Source organism: Sarcophilus harrisii, chromosome 4, assembly GCF_902635505.1.
Source record: "Sarcophilus harrisii chromosome 4, mSarHar1.11, whole genome shotgun sequence".
NCBI classification, from domain to species: domain Eukaryota; kingdom Metazoa; phylum Chordata; class Mammalia; order Dasyuromorphia; family Dasyuridae; genus Sarcophilus; species Sarcophilus harrisii.
In genome coordinates this window covers 305,642,007-305,660,177 of record NC_045429.1, presented here as the reverse complement: position 1 = coordinate 305,660,177, position 18,171 = coordinate 305,642,007, and the positions used below count along the sequence as shown (strand labels likewise).

General features: G+C 32.4%; 1 protein-coding gene across 4 annotated transcripts in view; it reads right to left on the bottom strand.

Moving 5' to 3' along the window:
- Nucleotides 1–18,171, bottom strand: part of RPTOR (regulatory associated protein of MTOR complex 1) — a 511,183-nt gene that overhangs the window by 422,601 nt on the left and 70,411 nt on the right. For 3 of the 4 annotated variants that reach the window (XM_031965593.1, XM_031965594.1, XM_031965596.1), the window contains exon 2: nt 3,123–3,225. The exons of the other annotated variant lie outside the window; for it this stretch is intronic. In XM_031965593.1, the coding sequence (XP_031821453.1) occupies nt 3,123–3,225 (103 nt within the window). The remainder of the gene's footprint in view (nt 1–3,122; nt 3,226–18,171) is intronic. 4 annotated transcript variants of the gene reach the window in all.

Here is an 18,171-nt window from a genome sequence, read left to right as displayed (position 1 = left end):
TCATGTAAAAATAATATATAAATATTGCTGATGAAAATATTACCTTCTATCTTTCTTCCTCATCCTGACTAAAGAAATTATAAGTGAATCATTCAAATTGCTACCTAGTAGACAATATTTCACTTGTAAAATAAAGTTTCAATCAAATTTCATTCAACTGGGCAGCTTTTGTTGTGGATATTCAACCCTAATTTGGTAACTACCACTTAGTAACTTTGGTTTAAAAAGGCATGTTTATTTTTCCACTTATTGCCAGCAGGCCAATAGGTATGAAACACATATACAAACAGAAGATAGATGCAGAGTATCTAATATATTTAGAAGTGATAAAATGCTGAAGTAAACCAAGTTCAAAACCAACTTAGAATCTTAACTATCAGCTTTCCATAAAGTAAGATTTGTTGATGAGCCTGAAAAACTTTGATTTCTGGTAAAAAATATAATGGTATAATGAATATTAATGCTCATGTTATTTAAAAAGAAAAGAATTAGAAAATTAGAAAAGAATTATCTTTCACAGCATGGCAAGGGGGAAAAATTCTTAAATAAGGGATAAAGGTTATCTTTGTAATAGAGCATGTAAACAAGCAAAACAATTTGGCCATGACCAGTTTGTCTCATTCTATATCTTGATTGCACCACTGCTCTATCAGGAGAAGAAAAATACTTTCCATCAGCAATTCTTAAGAAATGAAGTTGGTCACTACATTGATAATAAGATTTGATAAATCGGTTAAAGCTATCCATTTTTTCAATGTTGATGTACAAGTATTCTCTGGATTATGATCACTTCACTCTGGCTCACTCATTACAAATCTTCCCAGGTTTTTCTGAAACTATCTCTTTCAAATCTTTTGAATCAAAGATTTGATTATTAAGCAAATTGGTCAGTGACAAAAAGAAAGGCCCCATATACACTAAAATATTTTAAAGCATTTTTCATAACAACAAAGAAGCGACATGTGCCCACCATCAGTGATATATCTGAACAAATTACAGAACAAGATTTTAATATGATACTACTCTGTTGTAAGAAGAAATAATGAGTACATACATGATGAAATATGCTTCCCACCTACTAAGAGACAGGTGATGGACTAAAAATACAAAATGAGACATTATCTTTCATGGGTAATGCGAAGATTTATTCTGCTTGACTATACATGTTTATTAGAAAGGAGATTTATTTTGTTTGTAGGGAGAAGAGGAAATGGAAGGGGAGACACAATGTGATAATAGTCATGAAAGGGACAAAAGTATGAATGGACTAGTTAAAAAAAGAAAGAAAGAAAAGGACAAAGGATTAAAAAAAAAGATTTCAGACAAACACCAACAAGTAGGACAGTTTTGAAATCAATTTATGGAATTTATTCTATACTTTAAAGGAAAAAAATTAGGGTAAGTGGGAAGGCAAAGAGGCAGGGCAGAGTGAAGAGCTACTATACTATATACAATCCTCTTTTTCAGGGTTTTGTTTTTTTTTTTTTGGTATATGGAAATTCTTGTGTTTGTTGGTCTTGTCAAGTAAAGAACATCAGTCAGCAAATCAATAAACATTTATTAAGTGTTAGGCATTCTGCTAAGTATTAATATTTGGCACAATATCAAACGAAAAAAGAATATATATATATGGCTATAGAGAAGCACCGAAAAACTCATAACCACTCCAAGATGAAGTAAGCAAAAAAAAAGGGAAAATATAACAATATAAATGGAAACAACAATAATAACAACAAAGCAACTGAAATTGAATGTTGTGAAACTGGAATGACCAGGCTTGTAACCAAAGAAGAAATATGAAGATGCATCTCTCTTCCATCTTTGCAGATATGGAGACCAATTATGAATATGAAACATTAATGGAATATGATGTCATGCTTAACTGATATATGCTAATTTACTTTGGTGAACTTTTTTCTCTTTTGTTTTCTATTATGTGATAGATCTCTTAGTAAAGGCAATAGATGTTATACCATGAAATAGTATTATAAAAATAAATCAATAAATTAAAATATGTATATTATATATGTATGTGTGTCTGTACATATATATATATATAAACTGAGAAATATTAAAATAGTAACAATATCTTCCCTACTGTGGATGGTATAAATGCAAATTAGAACTACAGATTATTGTTTCAGCCCAACCCTTATTCTATTGCTCTTAGTGAGGCCTATGTTAGGCATAGGTAAAAGATATTATCAATTATATCCCTTGACTAGTGCTAGAGCCTAAACCTGATGATCAATTAATCAATATGTATTTATTGAGGACTAACTATATGCAATTTGCCAGACTATAATCTGAGGATACAAAGACAAAAATGAAATAATCCCTGCAGACAAGGGATGTTTTCATGGCAAGAATGTTTCAAATGTCTTTTTTGAAAGAAGTTCATCTTTTTTTTTACTGATGATTTCTTGCAAATGAAGAAAAAATAGGTTTTTCCAATTGTCTTTCTTTATATCAAAAGTCTTCTTCCTGACAACTTGAAAAATCTGTTATTTTTTACTGAAATGGTGGCATTTAGTTGGAATTTGAGATCTGGAATTTTTTCTATCAGCAATTCTATCAATCAGTACTTTGCTGTCTATACTCTAGAAAAACACATAGACATATAGATGAAAACAGGGTTACTTCGTTTTTGTCCCTCTTTCCTTAAGCCTAACACTGTGTACAGAAAATTGCACAAAAAACTTTGAAATATTTGTTCATATATACATGTATATGTGTATGCACACAAACATACATAATCAATAAATACTAATATATTTATATATCAAATACTAAACATGTGTGAATATGCATTATATAAGTGTATATCTACACACACACACACATATATAAACACACATATACATTTCCAAAAGAAAGACTTTTAAAACTATACATGACTAAAAGAAACAAAGCAAAATATTTAGTTTGTATATAAACACACACACACACACACACACAGCTTTTATAAAAGTACAGTAATTTTATGACTTGCATAGAACATAGATAGGATGATCTCACATTGATTTTAAGGATAAGGGCCAAGGAACTTACAACCAAGTGTTCATCCTTGAAGTCCTCCAGATGGCCTCTTCATGACAGATGATAAGAAAATTCACACTTACCAATCCAGCACTCTAAACGGGCACAGGGAGTTGTCTTCACCACATCCGGAGGATCCACACCTACATTTAGGCACAAAACTAAGGCAACGCTAACCGTCTTCATCTGGGAACACAACAGAGAAACCAAAAAGAAAAATGTTTTCATGTGGACACTGATATCATCTGTTTTCTATAATCAGAGGGCACTGCTCTGCCTTCACATTTTAGCAAGACTCTTCTAATCATCTCAAAAAATTTTTATTAAGTGCCTATCATATGTACCTAGGTTTGGGGTTACAAAGGAATGATGTTGTTCCGTCAAAGAGTCTACTACATGGAATACAATTTGTCCTCAGGTAGGCCTAACACAAGATAAAGTATAATAAGGGCAAAGAAATGGACAAGACAAAACACTCAGGGAACCTAAAATAAAATACTTTTAACAAGAGAGAATCAAAGCTTTGTGAGATTGTTAGTTATTGTTGCTGTTTTTAATTAAAGTAATTCCATGAGGAAGTACAGGAAGTCCCTAAAATATATAAAACATAAACTAATTCTGTTCTAAATGTTCACTTGTAAGATTTTTTTCCCTGAAATGATATGGTAATTAAGTTCCCAGGTAAGTCCATAAAAACTCATTTAAACCATAACACAAAAATGCTATATAAATGTATATTTAAAAATAAATATTGTTAGAAACACAAAAACACATCATATAGTATAATCTTTTAGTCCTGTAATTTCTGGAAATAAAGGGGAAAGTATCAGAAAAAATTGTTTAACTAATATATTTCCTATTATTCCTGTATTATCTCAAGAAGCAACCTCCCAACAAGACTGCCAAGATAGGTTAAGTGGAAAAGAATCACAGGATTGCCATTTCTAGCCTATTTCTTTGCAATTATTTGCATTTCCACTAGGATTAAGGTTAGCAAGAATGGAGGGGTTTAAGAGAATAAGTTTCTTCAACAATTTTTTGAGATCATGCCACCTGCTACCTTCCAGCCATCCCTCCAAAAGCTTTTTTCTTTTCATTTGTACCTGCAGTGTATACAACACCCCTATAAGAACCGACATTGGCCTTGGTTTTCCAGAGGGAACTCTTCGGAATGAGACAGGTCTAAGAAAAGAGAAATGTTGCCTACTCTTCTGTCTGTCCTAAAAATATATAGATATAAGCCTATCTAATGCACAAGATTTTCTTTGACTTGTGAGTTCCACATTTTCCAGGCTCTATAAAATTCTCACTAGCTCCACAATCACTCCCATTCTCATCAAAAGCATGATCACAATCATGATAATCAACATTACAAAGCTTATAGGTTAGCCAAGAGCTTCACATATATTAATATATTTAATCCATACAACAATCCTGTGATGGAGATGGTACTATTATCCCCATATTTTAGATGAGGAACTCAAAGTTTAGAGAAGTGATATAGTTAGTCTGAGGAAAATTTAAACTCTGTTCTTCCTGACTACAGATTCAACATTATATCTGAATGTCTCATTCTCATGGTCTGCTGTTTTGTGATCCAATAACAAAGTGATTCAATAATTTTGTAAACTATCAAAGTACTTTTACCTTCTGAGGGGAGAGAATCCCAATAAGTGAATAAGAGTGAGATTGTGTGTGAGAAGAGAGATTTCGGTTTTTCTTAATTTCCTTTAACTAAACACAAATACCTCTTGGTGGAAGTATATTGAGATACAAAGCAGTCACAAAGGTAGGCAACATACGGAGAACATAATTGTCCCTTGGAAATTCAAAAATAATATTTACATTTGTTACTTCCTTTCAAGTTTTCAGGTCCCAAAATGAAATAATTTGGATATTAAAATATTAAACCTGAATCTCTGGCCTCACAGTCCTAAAGATAAGTAGTATAAGTATGCTCAATAACCCTGTACCAAGAGCCCAGAGAGGCAAGAGGCAGAAAATTAAAAGAAGAGAAAAGGAGACTCAAAAAGGAACGCCAAAGTAATGTTTCCATTTCCCCAAAGTACAGCCAGTAGCAAACAGCTTCAACTTTCCAAGCTTCATATGAATAAACTGGGTACCATTTAAATGATCTTCTTTAGTTCAATGATAAACAATCTCACAGAATTGAGAATGAGAGTTAGGAGATCAACCAGTTTGGAGGTCAATGAGTAGGGCAAGATAACTCCTTCAAATGGAGGTTTCACAAAGGATTTCACTTAAAGAATAGAGGTGCTACCATTGTGGGAAAGCTGCTGAGGCAGAGGTGTAAAAGTAGCTGGAAGAACAGACGCTGAGATGGATTAGAAGTATTGCCATTTTTGTTCTCTTGGTGTGGCCTAACTAAAAGCACTAAATAACTATCCAGTTATTAGGAAATGCACTGTTCACCTTCTCACAAAGGAGAAGAAAGACTAAGAATAATGAAGACATATTTTTGTACATGCCTAAAGTGGGAATCTGTTTTGTTTTTCGATGGATATTGTTAAGACAGGTTTTTTCTCCTTCCTTTTTTTCCCCAATGGGTGGATATGGGAAAAAGAGAAGAGAAATTCTTGCTAAATGAAAACATATTTTTAAAATTTGAATCCTTACTTGAATTATACTTTATGAATGATAATTTTTATTCCATTGTGATCATTAAAGGGTATGCTTAATTATTTTACTTTTTTATATTTGTTTGTAAGTCTGTTTTACCCTAGCACATAGTTAATTTTCATAAAGATGACACACAAAACTGAGAAATATCTATATTGTTTTCTATTCTTATTCAATGATCAGCAAATCTAACTTCAAAAATTCGATTCACATCCTTAACTTTTCTTACTTTTTTTTTTTTAAGATAAAATATATTAGATTTGAAGAACACATAGATCCTTCCCTATGTCATTGTTCAGATATTTCAGTTGGGTCAAACTCTTTGTGACTCCATATAGATTTTTTTTTTTTTTTTTTTTTTTTTGGCAAAGGTACTAGAATGGTTTGCCATTTCTTCTCCAGCTTATTTTACAGATGAGGTAATTGAGGTGAACAGAGTTAAGTGACTTGTCCAGGATCACATAATTAGTAAATGCCTGAGGCCAGATTTGAACTCAGAAAGATGACTCTTCCTGACTCTAAGCAAGGTACTTTGCCCATTGTTCCATCTAGCTGCCAACTATTATAATTTTTGCTAACTCTCCCACGAAATATTTTCTCCTTTAAATACCTCAAATGCAAGTAATTTATGAGATATTATTAGATGATTCTATATCTACAGTACCTTTAAGTATAATGTAGTTACTCTGCTGCATTTTTCCCTTAAGCATGCTAGTTTTCTCTTGCTTTGAGACCATGATTGTTATTCCCTACCTTTTTTTTAATTTACTAGACACATAATAAATTCTATTCCATCCTTGAATATCAACTCTTTGCAAGTCTTTAATATTTTTAGTGTGTTTCTTGTAAATATTGATAAATTCTGCTTTCTACTCCATTTTGCCAACTTCCTCCACATCTCATCACATTGACTGTTATGACTATATGTTTTCCTCTCTTTTCCTCCAAGCCACCACATCTTTGCAATGGAAGTAAAGAGAAAGAATTTAATCAGCACAACTTAGATCTTTGTGGTTTATTCAATATTCCTTGGTTTTTTGACTGCCCTCTATTAAGGTCCAACTTTTGATTTTTTTTTCCTATTATTTCCAAAATGTTGTCTTACCTCTTAAGCCCTTCTTCCTTTTTCCATTCTCATACTGTTTCTCAGTTAAATTTAATGTATTTCTATAGGAAACTAGATATTTAACTTTCCTTTGTCCAATTCAGATAAGAATGAAGTACATGATATGTCCACTGCCCTCACTTATTTATTTTCCTTTTCTTTTTATAACCCAATTATGCAGAATGGTAAGTTTCAAAACTTTCCTGGTATATTGCTTTTTAATCTGCTTTTTCACTCCTCTCTTAAAATACTTCTGGCCAATTAACAATATAAAAGTTAAGAGTCTCTTTATGCTACTGTAATGCCAGAGAAAATGAGGCAAGATAGAAATTAGAGAGTTTTTAATATTTTATTTGGATTTCTGAGAGGGAGAGATTGTGCTGGGAGCATGATGCCCCCAGGACTGATGTCCGAAACATCCAGCAGCCAATGTGAGTTCTCAATGACATATTTATAGTTCTTAGCTCAGATAGTTAAACAAAGGTAGAGGGTGGAGTGCAAATTCTGGTGAGCAGGAATCTCCAGGCAGGCACCATCAATCTGGTAGTGACAGATTGGGGGGTAGGATCATAAACAAACTGGGAGTTAAGGAGGTGTCCAGCTTAGAGCCAGGAAGTCTGAAACTTAGAGTTATAAACAATGCCAATTAGGTATCTGAAATAGGACATCCGGAGTCTTATCTTCTGGAATTTCAGATCTCCACAGCCCTAAATTATCTCAATTCTACTGGGCAGAAAAGGAGGGTTGCAACCAGGGAAACTGAGGAAGAACAATTCAGGAAAACTAAGGCAGAACAATTTAGGAAAATAGAGGCAGGACAATTAGAAAAACTGAGTCAGGATAATAAAAGGGAACGGTGGCACAACACTACTTAACTGTGTTCCTCTATGACCATTTATGACACTGAGATTTCAAAGAAACCCTTGTCTCTTCTCCCCTTTTAAAAATGTAAGATTTCATAATTTAGCCCTTCCTCAAAACTCAAAGATATTTAACTTTAAAGTTATATTAAAGCCAGTGGAAGCAGCTCAGCCCAACTTAGGAAAACAAATGTACATCCTGCTTTGTGCTAAAAAGACATAGGAAAAGTATTATATAAGTATCTGACATTATCTTAAAACCTATCAATGAATATGTGCTAAAATAAATGTGACCAACCAAGCCAAATTTTTTTTTTTAAATCCATTCCTTAGCTGATAAATGGTGAAAGGATAAAAACAGTTTACAGAAGAAATCAAAGCTATCAATAGCTTTACGAAAAAAAAAAAATGCTTGAAATAACTGCTGATTATGAAATGCAAATTAAAACAACTCTAAAATAACCACTTTACAATTATCAGATTGGCAAACCTGATAGAAAAGGAAAATGACAAATCTGGGAAGGGATGGAAGGTAAATGGAAAAACAGGGACACCAGAGCACTGTTGGTAGCTATTAACTGGTCCAACCATTCTGGAGAACACTCTGGAACAATGCCCAAAGGGCAAAAAAACTATGCATACTCTTTAACCAACTATTTCTATACCCACTATATCCACTATTAATACCATATGCCAAAGATATAAAAGAAAAGGGGAAAGTACCTATATGAACAAAAATATTTATAGTAGCTCTTTTTATGGTAGCAAAGAATTGGAAATTGCAAGGAAACCCATCAATTGGTATACAGTTGAACAAGTTATGGTATATGATTGTGACAAAATACCATTGTGCTATAAGAAATGATGGTTTCAGAAAAACCTGGAAAACTTATACAAATTGATACAAGGTAAAGTGAGCTAAAACAGGAAGATACTTTATACAGTAAGAGCAATATTGTAATAAAAATCAATTGTGAAAAACATAGCTATTTGGATTAAGACAATGATCTAAAGAACTAAAAGGGCACATGATGAAAAATATTATCTGTCTCCAGAGAGAGAAGTGATGAACTTTGAATAGAGACTGAAGCATACTTTCTTCACTTTTGTTAATTTTTTTGCATCTTTTTATTTTTGGAACACTAAGATGAAAATTATTTTTTGCATCATTGCACATGTATAATGGGTATCATATTGCTTGCCTTTGCAATGGCTAAGGGAAAGAATAAAGAAAGAAGAGAATTTGGAACTCTAATTTTTTTTTTAAATGAATGTTAAATAAAAAGAGTGGAAAGGAAGATAAAATAAAATGAATATAACCTAAAACTTGGTCTCTAGGTAAATTCCAAAGTTGGGCAATGATAACAATCAGTAAATAATTTAAACCAAACTAGTTCATTAATAGTTCTAACCTCATTATCATAAGGAAAGATATATAAATTGATGTGTGGATTTTACAAATCAGTTCATAATTATGAAGTTCAATCTCTGTATAATGAGAGAGTTAAACTATGTAATTTCTAAGATCCCTTCCAATTCTTATATTCTGTTGATCTATGATTCAAAATTTGCTATTCTCAAGCTGGATGGTAAGTCCCTTAAAATAAGACCTAGTGTTGAATGTAAATCAGTTCTCAATTTGGCTTAAACAAAAAAGGTAAAGAGGTCAGGAGGGGAAAAAAAATGACTAGTTAAAAGATTACTTATGTCTATCTCTCCCTAATCAACAGCAATAAGGTTATCTCTATCTGAATGAAGTCAAATAAATTCACTCCAGATTCTTTACCATTATCTTACATTTATTTGATAAAAACAATACATTGCTTTAAAAGTAATCATTTGGCACAATAAAACCTCCCAATTTTTTTAGTGAAATTAAAATTAAAATCAATTTCAAGTTTCTATTTTCATGACATTATCTAAGATCTAAGCTTTGCTCATCAAAAGTGCTTAATAAATGTTTCTTTAATGAATAAACAAATGATTCAGCACATAGAAATGACATCAATTTGGAGTCAATTGCCTTCTTTTACTCAGAACTTGATGAAATGATATTAAATAATTTTTTCCTCCCATCTTACTACTAAGAAGTTTTCTCCTCTAAATATTTGAGCTCTAGAAAGGAAACTAAAAACAATATTATGGCTTATCTATTTATGTCCAAAGTATTCAGTATTCCCTTGCTTGTCTGAAGCAAAGCCACCCCATTCCTTAACATCCCCGGGAGTATTCATTAAGATTCAGAGCAGAAGGCAAAAAACTTTCAGCAGCACAAGCACCATACAAATGTATAATTTATTAAGTAAGCCAGTAACTAGAATATACAGCACAATATAGAGCAATGGAGGAAAGAAAAATCCCAGTTGTTGAAAAAGATAAAAATTTAGTTGCTCTCCAATACCATCTCAAATATTGTTAAAGAGGCAAAAATTAGTAAAAATCTAAACAAAATTGCATATCAAACTATATTTTTGCTCTTGAAAGCTTATAATTTGGGATGTTGTAAAACTTAGTTATCACCATCAGAAACTCTGCTCTACTAAGTCAGGTTTCTAATACTTAAAGAAATATTACATTTTTTCAACAGCCTCTGATTTCAATTCATACATGTAAACAAGAAGAGCTGTAAATGCTATCAAATATTCAAATGGATCTGTAATCTCAAAGATTTGGAAGTTTCTTCCATTGATGAAAATCAAGACCCCCTCTCCCCCCTGGTGCCCACCCATCCTGTCTAAGTCTTAATTGTGTCTTTCATGATTTTACCACAGAGATAAATATACTGGAGCTCTTCCTCATCTGAAGAGGATTAACAATGATATACGTTTACTTTTCATTATCTATCATGCCTTCCCTTTATTATGTGAGCGATTCATGATAAGATTCCTTCATGACAATTTTACTCCTATTGTTCCTTGATATTTTCCATTGGAACAGCAAACACACCAGCCTAAATACACCATGCTTCCTTCCTTAATCCTCAGTGATACTCAGCACATCATTGCCTCAAGGCAATGTAGTACACACCACTCCTCTATTTCAAATCTGAGGCTAGCTCACTGTTTAACTGTGCTGTGTGTCCCCAAAAGACATATGTTGGGCATGAGCTATAGGTTGTCTATCTAAATACACACTGTAACACAGTATAATATCATATACCAGTGGCAGACATGTATCATCCCATTGGTCTTTTTTATGTGGATAATCAGGCCAGACTTCTCTTACCAGTCAACCTTTAGAGAGACTGCAATATTGTGAGGTTTAATTTAAGTTGCACAATACCATTCACATATAGCCAACCATCAAAAATTTTTGTTCAGTTGGATTTCCTCCATCAGTGGCAAACTCCTTTGGTAAGTACATATCTCTTATGTTTTATGCCTGACTTGATATATATATGATCAAAGGATAAATGAAGAGTTATTTCTTCTGTTTTATCTTTGAAAACATCTTGAGTGACTTTTGATATATACCTGGACAAAAATGCTTAAAGGCCACATTTTTCCCTAAGATCAATTTTTTTCATAATTAATATTTTATATTTCTCTATATATTCCGGTCAACTGTGAAGTAGCAATGACATGATCCATTTTTGAATTAGCTTTTATAAAAACCTGATTGTGCCCACGACAAATGTGAGAAATATAGAGGAACAAGAAAAATAATACAAAACAAAATACAGGAAAGCAAAATTAAAAAAAAAAACATAATTTGGAAATAAGTATATTGCTTGATTATAGTCACATAAAATATGTATATAAATATGTTCTGGCATAATTATTATGAGCAAGTTTCTTTTAAATATGGTATGCAAAATTTACAAAGCTCTTTTCTTTCAAGCAACACTGTGAAATGAAGAGTATAAATATATATAACGTCCACTTTATAGATAAGGAAAAGTTGTAATTTCCAAGCTAGCTATGTGGAGGTCCTCCAAACAGGCCTTGATCTAAGCAGGATAGTCACCATCAGGATGGTAAGGAATAGAGTCTAAAGTCTTTATTGGCTCCTTCACAGTCTGTTTACTCTGACTGTGTCCTCAGTTCTCTCAGCCCTTAAATACCCTATTAAAATTACATCATTAATACTAATGATATTAGTATTCATACATATACTACCTATGTGTGAACTAGAGAACCATTACATCACCATAATAAGTACTAAGTATATGTAAAGGGAGAGACCCATTATCTCATCAATTCCACTGAGTTAATACCTTGTTGTAAGTATCCTTGTTTCAAGTATACTTCTCCAGAGTTCCCGCCCTTTACAGAAAATGAAGGTCAGAAGAACTGTAATTTGTACAAAGTCAGGCAATTATAGCTGGCAGTCAGGATTCAAACTAGCTAAGTAAGAATCAAAGAAATCTAAGAAATCGGTACTAAATAAAAGGGAGAAAAGGCAAAAGTCAAGAAAGACAGAAAAAAAAAAAGGTAAAGATGCTCTTTTTTCTGAGGCATTTGGGGTTAAGTGACTTGCCCAGGGTCACATAGCTATTAAGTGATGTGTTAAAAGTCAAATTTGAACTCAGGTATATTGTCCTGAACTATCCACTGCACCATCTGGCACCCAAATTTAACCAATCACTTACTAAGATTGTGTTATATGTTTTGTTTTGTTGTTGTTATTGTTGTTTTTTCAGAGATAATTATAAATTATTTTACTAATTTCTGCCTCATCAAAACTTTTCTATATTCTTAGTTGTGTTTGGTTTGGGTTTCTTTTTATCATTAAGAGATGATATCTACACTCTATACAGTTAAGTTGGAGAGAAGTCATGCTAGAATAAAGCAATTTAGGGTTAGGGTATTAGCTATAGGAAAAGCTTCAAAAAACCCAAGGGTACACAAATGATTCCATGTTGATAAGAATATATGTTTTGAACCTGGAAGTGAGTTTCCACTCACTTCTTGCTCATAGAAATATCTCTACAAAGAAAAAATCCCATAATGTGACAAATATGAAAAAAGCTTTATTTAGAACTCAAAAATCATGACAAAACCCATATTAAATAAAAATGTTTTTAACTGTGGGAAAAGTTTCTATTAGAAATTAAATCTTAGTAGAGGGTTAAAAATGCAGACTGATTCACATGCTCTTCAAAGAGGCAATGAAGTAAAGAATACTACATTTTTTTTTCTTGATTAAAAGATTAATTTCATTTTAATGTAATAAATAATAACATAAAAATTCTCAATATCATCAAAATGAAAGCTTACTGCATATCAAATATATGTTGAATTATTTTTTTTTAAAATTTGTCTATGTAAATTAAATGTTCGGATTAGATGTTATACTCAAACTTGAATATAGAGAATTTTTGTTTTTGCTAAAACTGTTTTAAGAACACAAACATGACTATGCTTATTTGCATTTTCTTTTGTAATTATATTTTAATGCCACTATCTATTTAATAACTATAAATGAAAAATTAAACATGTTTTCCAAAAGAAAATATTCAAAAAGCACATTGATTTCCTAACTAGAACAGTGAAAAAACAAGAGGAACTCACAGGTTGTAAGACAGAATAAAACATTCTTTAAAAGAACAGAAGAAATGCTTCAAAAGAATCCTAAATAAGAAGAATCTGAGAGGAAAGGAAAAATACCATGCATAAAAGGAAAGGAATACTAAGCACTACTGAACTACTGATGTTATGAAAAAAGTACAAAGCTTTGGGGAGGAGAGCAGAAGTTTCTACACAAGTTGTAGATAACTGTGCTCCATAAAAAGGGAGAAGCAGCACAAGGGCTACCAAGAATGAAAACATCATCTTTGTGGACACACAAAAAAGAGACAGAGATACATTATAGAGTTCAAAGGAGATTCGCTCTTTGACTGGAGCAATCTGAGGTCACTCTTCCATGCATCCAGGAGAAGATAAAGAGCACTACAATTGAGTCCTTAGCAGAGCAACTAAAAAGTGATTAAATAAAAACTTCTTTCTAGAAATGTGAAGTGTAATCTTTTTTTTTTGTTTTTTAAAATGGGGTCAATGCTAAAGAAATTTAAACAAATGATACACAGATATAACTACTAATTCAAATACATTTTCATTTGTTCTAAGTTCCTCAAAGTAGATTTCATTTTTAAAAATGATTATCCTTGAAAAAGATATTTCAAAAAGATCCTACTTCATCATTTTTTTTTTAATCATTATACCTTGCTTAAAACATTACTCAAAGGACAAATCTTCAGCTTCTGTAATGGAAATATCAATTCTCTAAGAAGCCTGGAGGAGTAACTAGAGGAGCAAAAGAGAATTTCAAAGAAACCTGAATTTCAAGAAACTGAGTTGAGTAAAGTTAACAAAAATAGAAATAAATGAAAACAATATTATAAAGGCTATACTTAGTCACTGAAGGAGTGCAGCCTCAGTCAAACTGAGACCTATTAAAGACCTTAACTTCAAAAGGCCAGTATCTCCCACTACATCCAGGGTCATCTCCAGTCATCCTACTCTATATCTGACCTTTGGATCCACATTGCTCTGGAGGGGAGTGAGGCCAGAGACTCTGCACAATCTCCCTCCCTTAAATCCAGTTCTCTTCCATGTCATGACATCACCTACCTGATGTCATGATCCTCTTCAAGAATGAAGGACAAACAACAATAGGTAAAGGTAAACGACTGAAAGAATTAGGAAAAGTAGCATAATATTGTTTATTATGATCAAAAAGGACTGATGATAAAACATGCTACCCAGGTGCTTAAAAAAGAAAGGAAAGAATAGAAAAGGAAACATGTGTTGTTTTGGATGCGGCCAAAGTGGAAATTTGTTTTGTCTGTACATCTTTGCAGTAAGTTTAATTTTTTCTTCAGTTTTCAATTGGGGGATAAAGGTAAGATGAGAGGATAAGAAAATAGATGTTACTGACTGAATAATATTAAATATGATTTTTGGAAAGCAATAGAATTAATTACAATGAAGCCCAAAGAAAAATGAAAATTGAAGCTAAGAACTGACAAAATATTGCTTTAAAAAAAAAATGCTGAATCAATGCTTGGAAAACAACTTCTGAGGAAACTAGAAGCTAAAGTTTGCAGGAGAATTGTTGCTGAGGTACAGGGAACCTTTTTTCTTCTAAGGAAATTTTGGATATTTATAACATTTGCAGGCTATACAAAATTATCAATTTATAGAACTCAAGCAATGGGAGGTTGTCGTACCTGGCTTTCAGTTCATCATTACCAGCAATTGGTGTATGTGTTGTGTTACACCAGCACCTCCAGTGTAAGGGATTGTTGAGTCCTTTCCAAGGCTGTTTATCCACCTTTGGTATCCACCCAACTCTAACCAATGGCTCCAAAATGCTATATAATATATACAGCAGCCATATCCTTAGTAAAACTTTGCAGGAAGATGGGCTAAATCAGGTTAGGGGTAACTAATTTGGTGAGTTTAGTTTCTCATATCAATGAGAACAATTTGTTCCAGAAATGAAGGTGGCATAAACAGGCACACTGTGGAGTGTTTAGAACTTAGTCAAACAGCCAACACACCAAGATCATTCCCTGAATTCCAGGCCAATGCCAATCATCTTCACTTTTGCCAAAGGACTTTGATGATTCTGGAAGAGAGAGAGGCTGACAACTCAGCAACTCTGCCACACTTACATCCAACTCATTTGAAAGTCAAGATATAGTCCTGTGATGTCACTGGTCCTCTTCAAAAAAGAAGAATCAACAACAGAATGGCATATGATTTTTGAAATTGAAAGATCAACAAGACCAGAGGCAAAATCATGAGGAAGACAAAAGAAAAACTGTAAAGAAAAGTAAGAAAAGGTCATTTTTTTTCTTTTTTGTTAATTATAGCTTTTCATTTACAAGCTATATGCATGGGTAATTTTTCAGCACTGACTCTTGCAAAATCTTCTGTTCCAACTTTTCCCCTCCTTCCCCCCACACCCTCCCCTAGATGGCAGGTAGATCAATATATATTAAATATGTTAAAGTATATGTTAAAGTATATTGTACATATGTTGTATACATATCCATACAGTTATTTTGCTGCACAAGAAAAACTGAACTTAGAAATAAGATCATATTAACCTGAGAAGGAAATAAAAAATGCAAGTAGACAAAAACAGAGGGAATGGAAATGCTATGTTGTGGTTCACATTCATTTCCCACAGTTCTTTTGCTGGGTGTAGCTGGTTCTCTTCATTGTTGAACAAATGGAAATGATTTGTTTCATCTCATTGTTGAAGAGAGCCACGTCCATCAGAATCGATCATCACATACTATTGTTGAAGTATATAATGATCTCCTGGGCCTGCTCATTTCTCCCAGCATCAGTTCATGTAAGTCTCTCCAGGCCTTTCTGAAATCATCCTGTTGGTCATTTCTTACAGAACAATAATATTCCATAACATTCATATACCACAATTTATTCAGCCATTCTCCAATTCATGGGCATCTATTCAATTTCCAGTTTCTAGCCACTATAAAAAGGGCTGCCACAAACATTTTTGCAAATATAGGTCCCTTTCCCTTCTTTAAGATCTCTTTGGGATATAAGCACAGTAGTAACATTGCTGCATCAAAGGGTATGCACAGTGTGATAACTTTTCTGAGTATAGTTCCAAATTGCTCTCAAGAATGGTTGGATCCATTCACAATTCCACCAACAATGATCAATGTCCCAGTTTTTCCACATCCCCTCCAACAATCAGCATTAACTTTTCCTGTCATCCTAGCCAACCTGACAGTTATGTGGTGGTATCTCAGAGTTTTCTCAATCTGCATTTCTTTGATTAACAATGACTTGGAGCATATTTATTTATGGCTAGAAATAGTTTCCACTTTTTCATATGAAAATTTTTCATATCCTTTGAACATTTATCAATTGGAGAATGGCTTGATTTCTTATAAATCAGGGTCAATTCTCTATATATTTTGGAATTGAGGCCTTTTTCAGAAACTTTGACTATAAAAATGTTTTTCCAGTTTACTGCTTCCCTTCTAATCTTATCTGCATTAGTTTTGTTGGAACAAAAGCTTTTTAATTTGATATAATCAAAATTTTCTATTTTGTGATCAATAATGATGTCTGGTTCTTCTTTGGTCACAAATTCCTTCTTCCTCCACATGTCTGAGAGGTAAACTATCTATATTCTTCTAATTTATTTATTTATCAAATGCTTTTTCTGCATCTACTGAGATGATCATATGGTTTTTATTAACTCGGTTATTGATATAGTCAATTATGCTAATAGTTTTCCTAATATTGAACCAGCCCTGCATTCCTGGTATAAATCCTACTTGGTCCCAGTGTATTATCCTGGGGATGATTTTCTGTAATATTTTTGCTAATATTTTATTAAAGATTTTAGCATCAATATTCATTAGGGAGATTGGTCTATAATTTTCTTTCCCTGTAGGTTGAACTAACTGGTTTAGGTAATCAGTACCATGTCTGTGTTATAAAAGGAATTTGGTAGGAGTCCTTCATTCCTTATTTTTTCAAATAATGTATATAACACTGGAGAAAATTTTCTTTAAATTTTGGTAGAATTCACATGTAAATCCATCGGGTCCTGGGATTTTTTCTTAGGGAGTTGATTAATAACGTATTCTATTTTGAAAATGGGACTATTTAAGCAATTTATTTCCTCCTCTGTTAATCTGGGCAGTCATCCATTTCACTTAGGTTATCAAATTTATTGGAATAAAGTTGGGCAAAGTAACTCCTAACTGTTGTTCTAATTTCCTCTTCATGGGTGGAAAGTTCTCTGTTTTCATTTTTAAGAGAAACAATTTGATTTTCCTCTTTCCTTTTTCTAATCAAATTTATCAAAGGTATATCTATTTTATTGTTTTTTTCATAAAACCAACTCTTAGACTCCAAGGAATATTGGGCCAAATTTCAGTATTTTCAGACCCAAGAAAAAATATTACAAGCAGCCAGGAAAAACAATTAAGTACCAATCCACTAAGGGTTAAAGATCTGGCCCCTCAACATTAAAGGATAAAGGCCCCAAAATCATATTCCGAAACAAAAGAACTTGAATCACCAAAAAAACTCCAACTAAGCACATTTTTCCCTGAAGAAGATGCAAAAACAGAAATTTCCCACTAAGGAAAAAAAAACTTAAACAAAAAATTTGATCTCAACAACAGACTCAAAAAAGTAAAAAAAAAAAACTCCCGAAACTGATTTCATTAATATAAAAAACCCCAATTAAAATTTTACAATATAACATAAAAAAAATAAAAGAAAAATGTAAAAAGAAAAATAAAAACACATTGCAATAAACAAAACCACCATATCAAACAGAAAAAATGAAATCTACTCTCATCAGGTCTCAAAGAAAATAATTAAACCTTTATTTTACAAAAAACTTCTCTCACCCCTCATTAAAAAGTGGGAAAAAAAAAAAAAATAAAAAGAAAAATACAAAAGGAAAAATTCAAAAGAAGAAAAAAGAAAAAAAAGGAACCCCTTTTTAAAAAAAAAAAAAAAAAAAACTGTTAAAAAACCCAAAAATTTTTAACTAAAAGAAAAAAAAACCCAAAAAAAA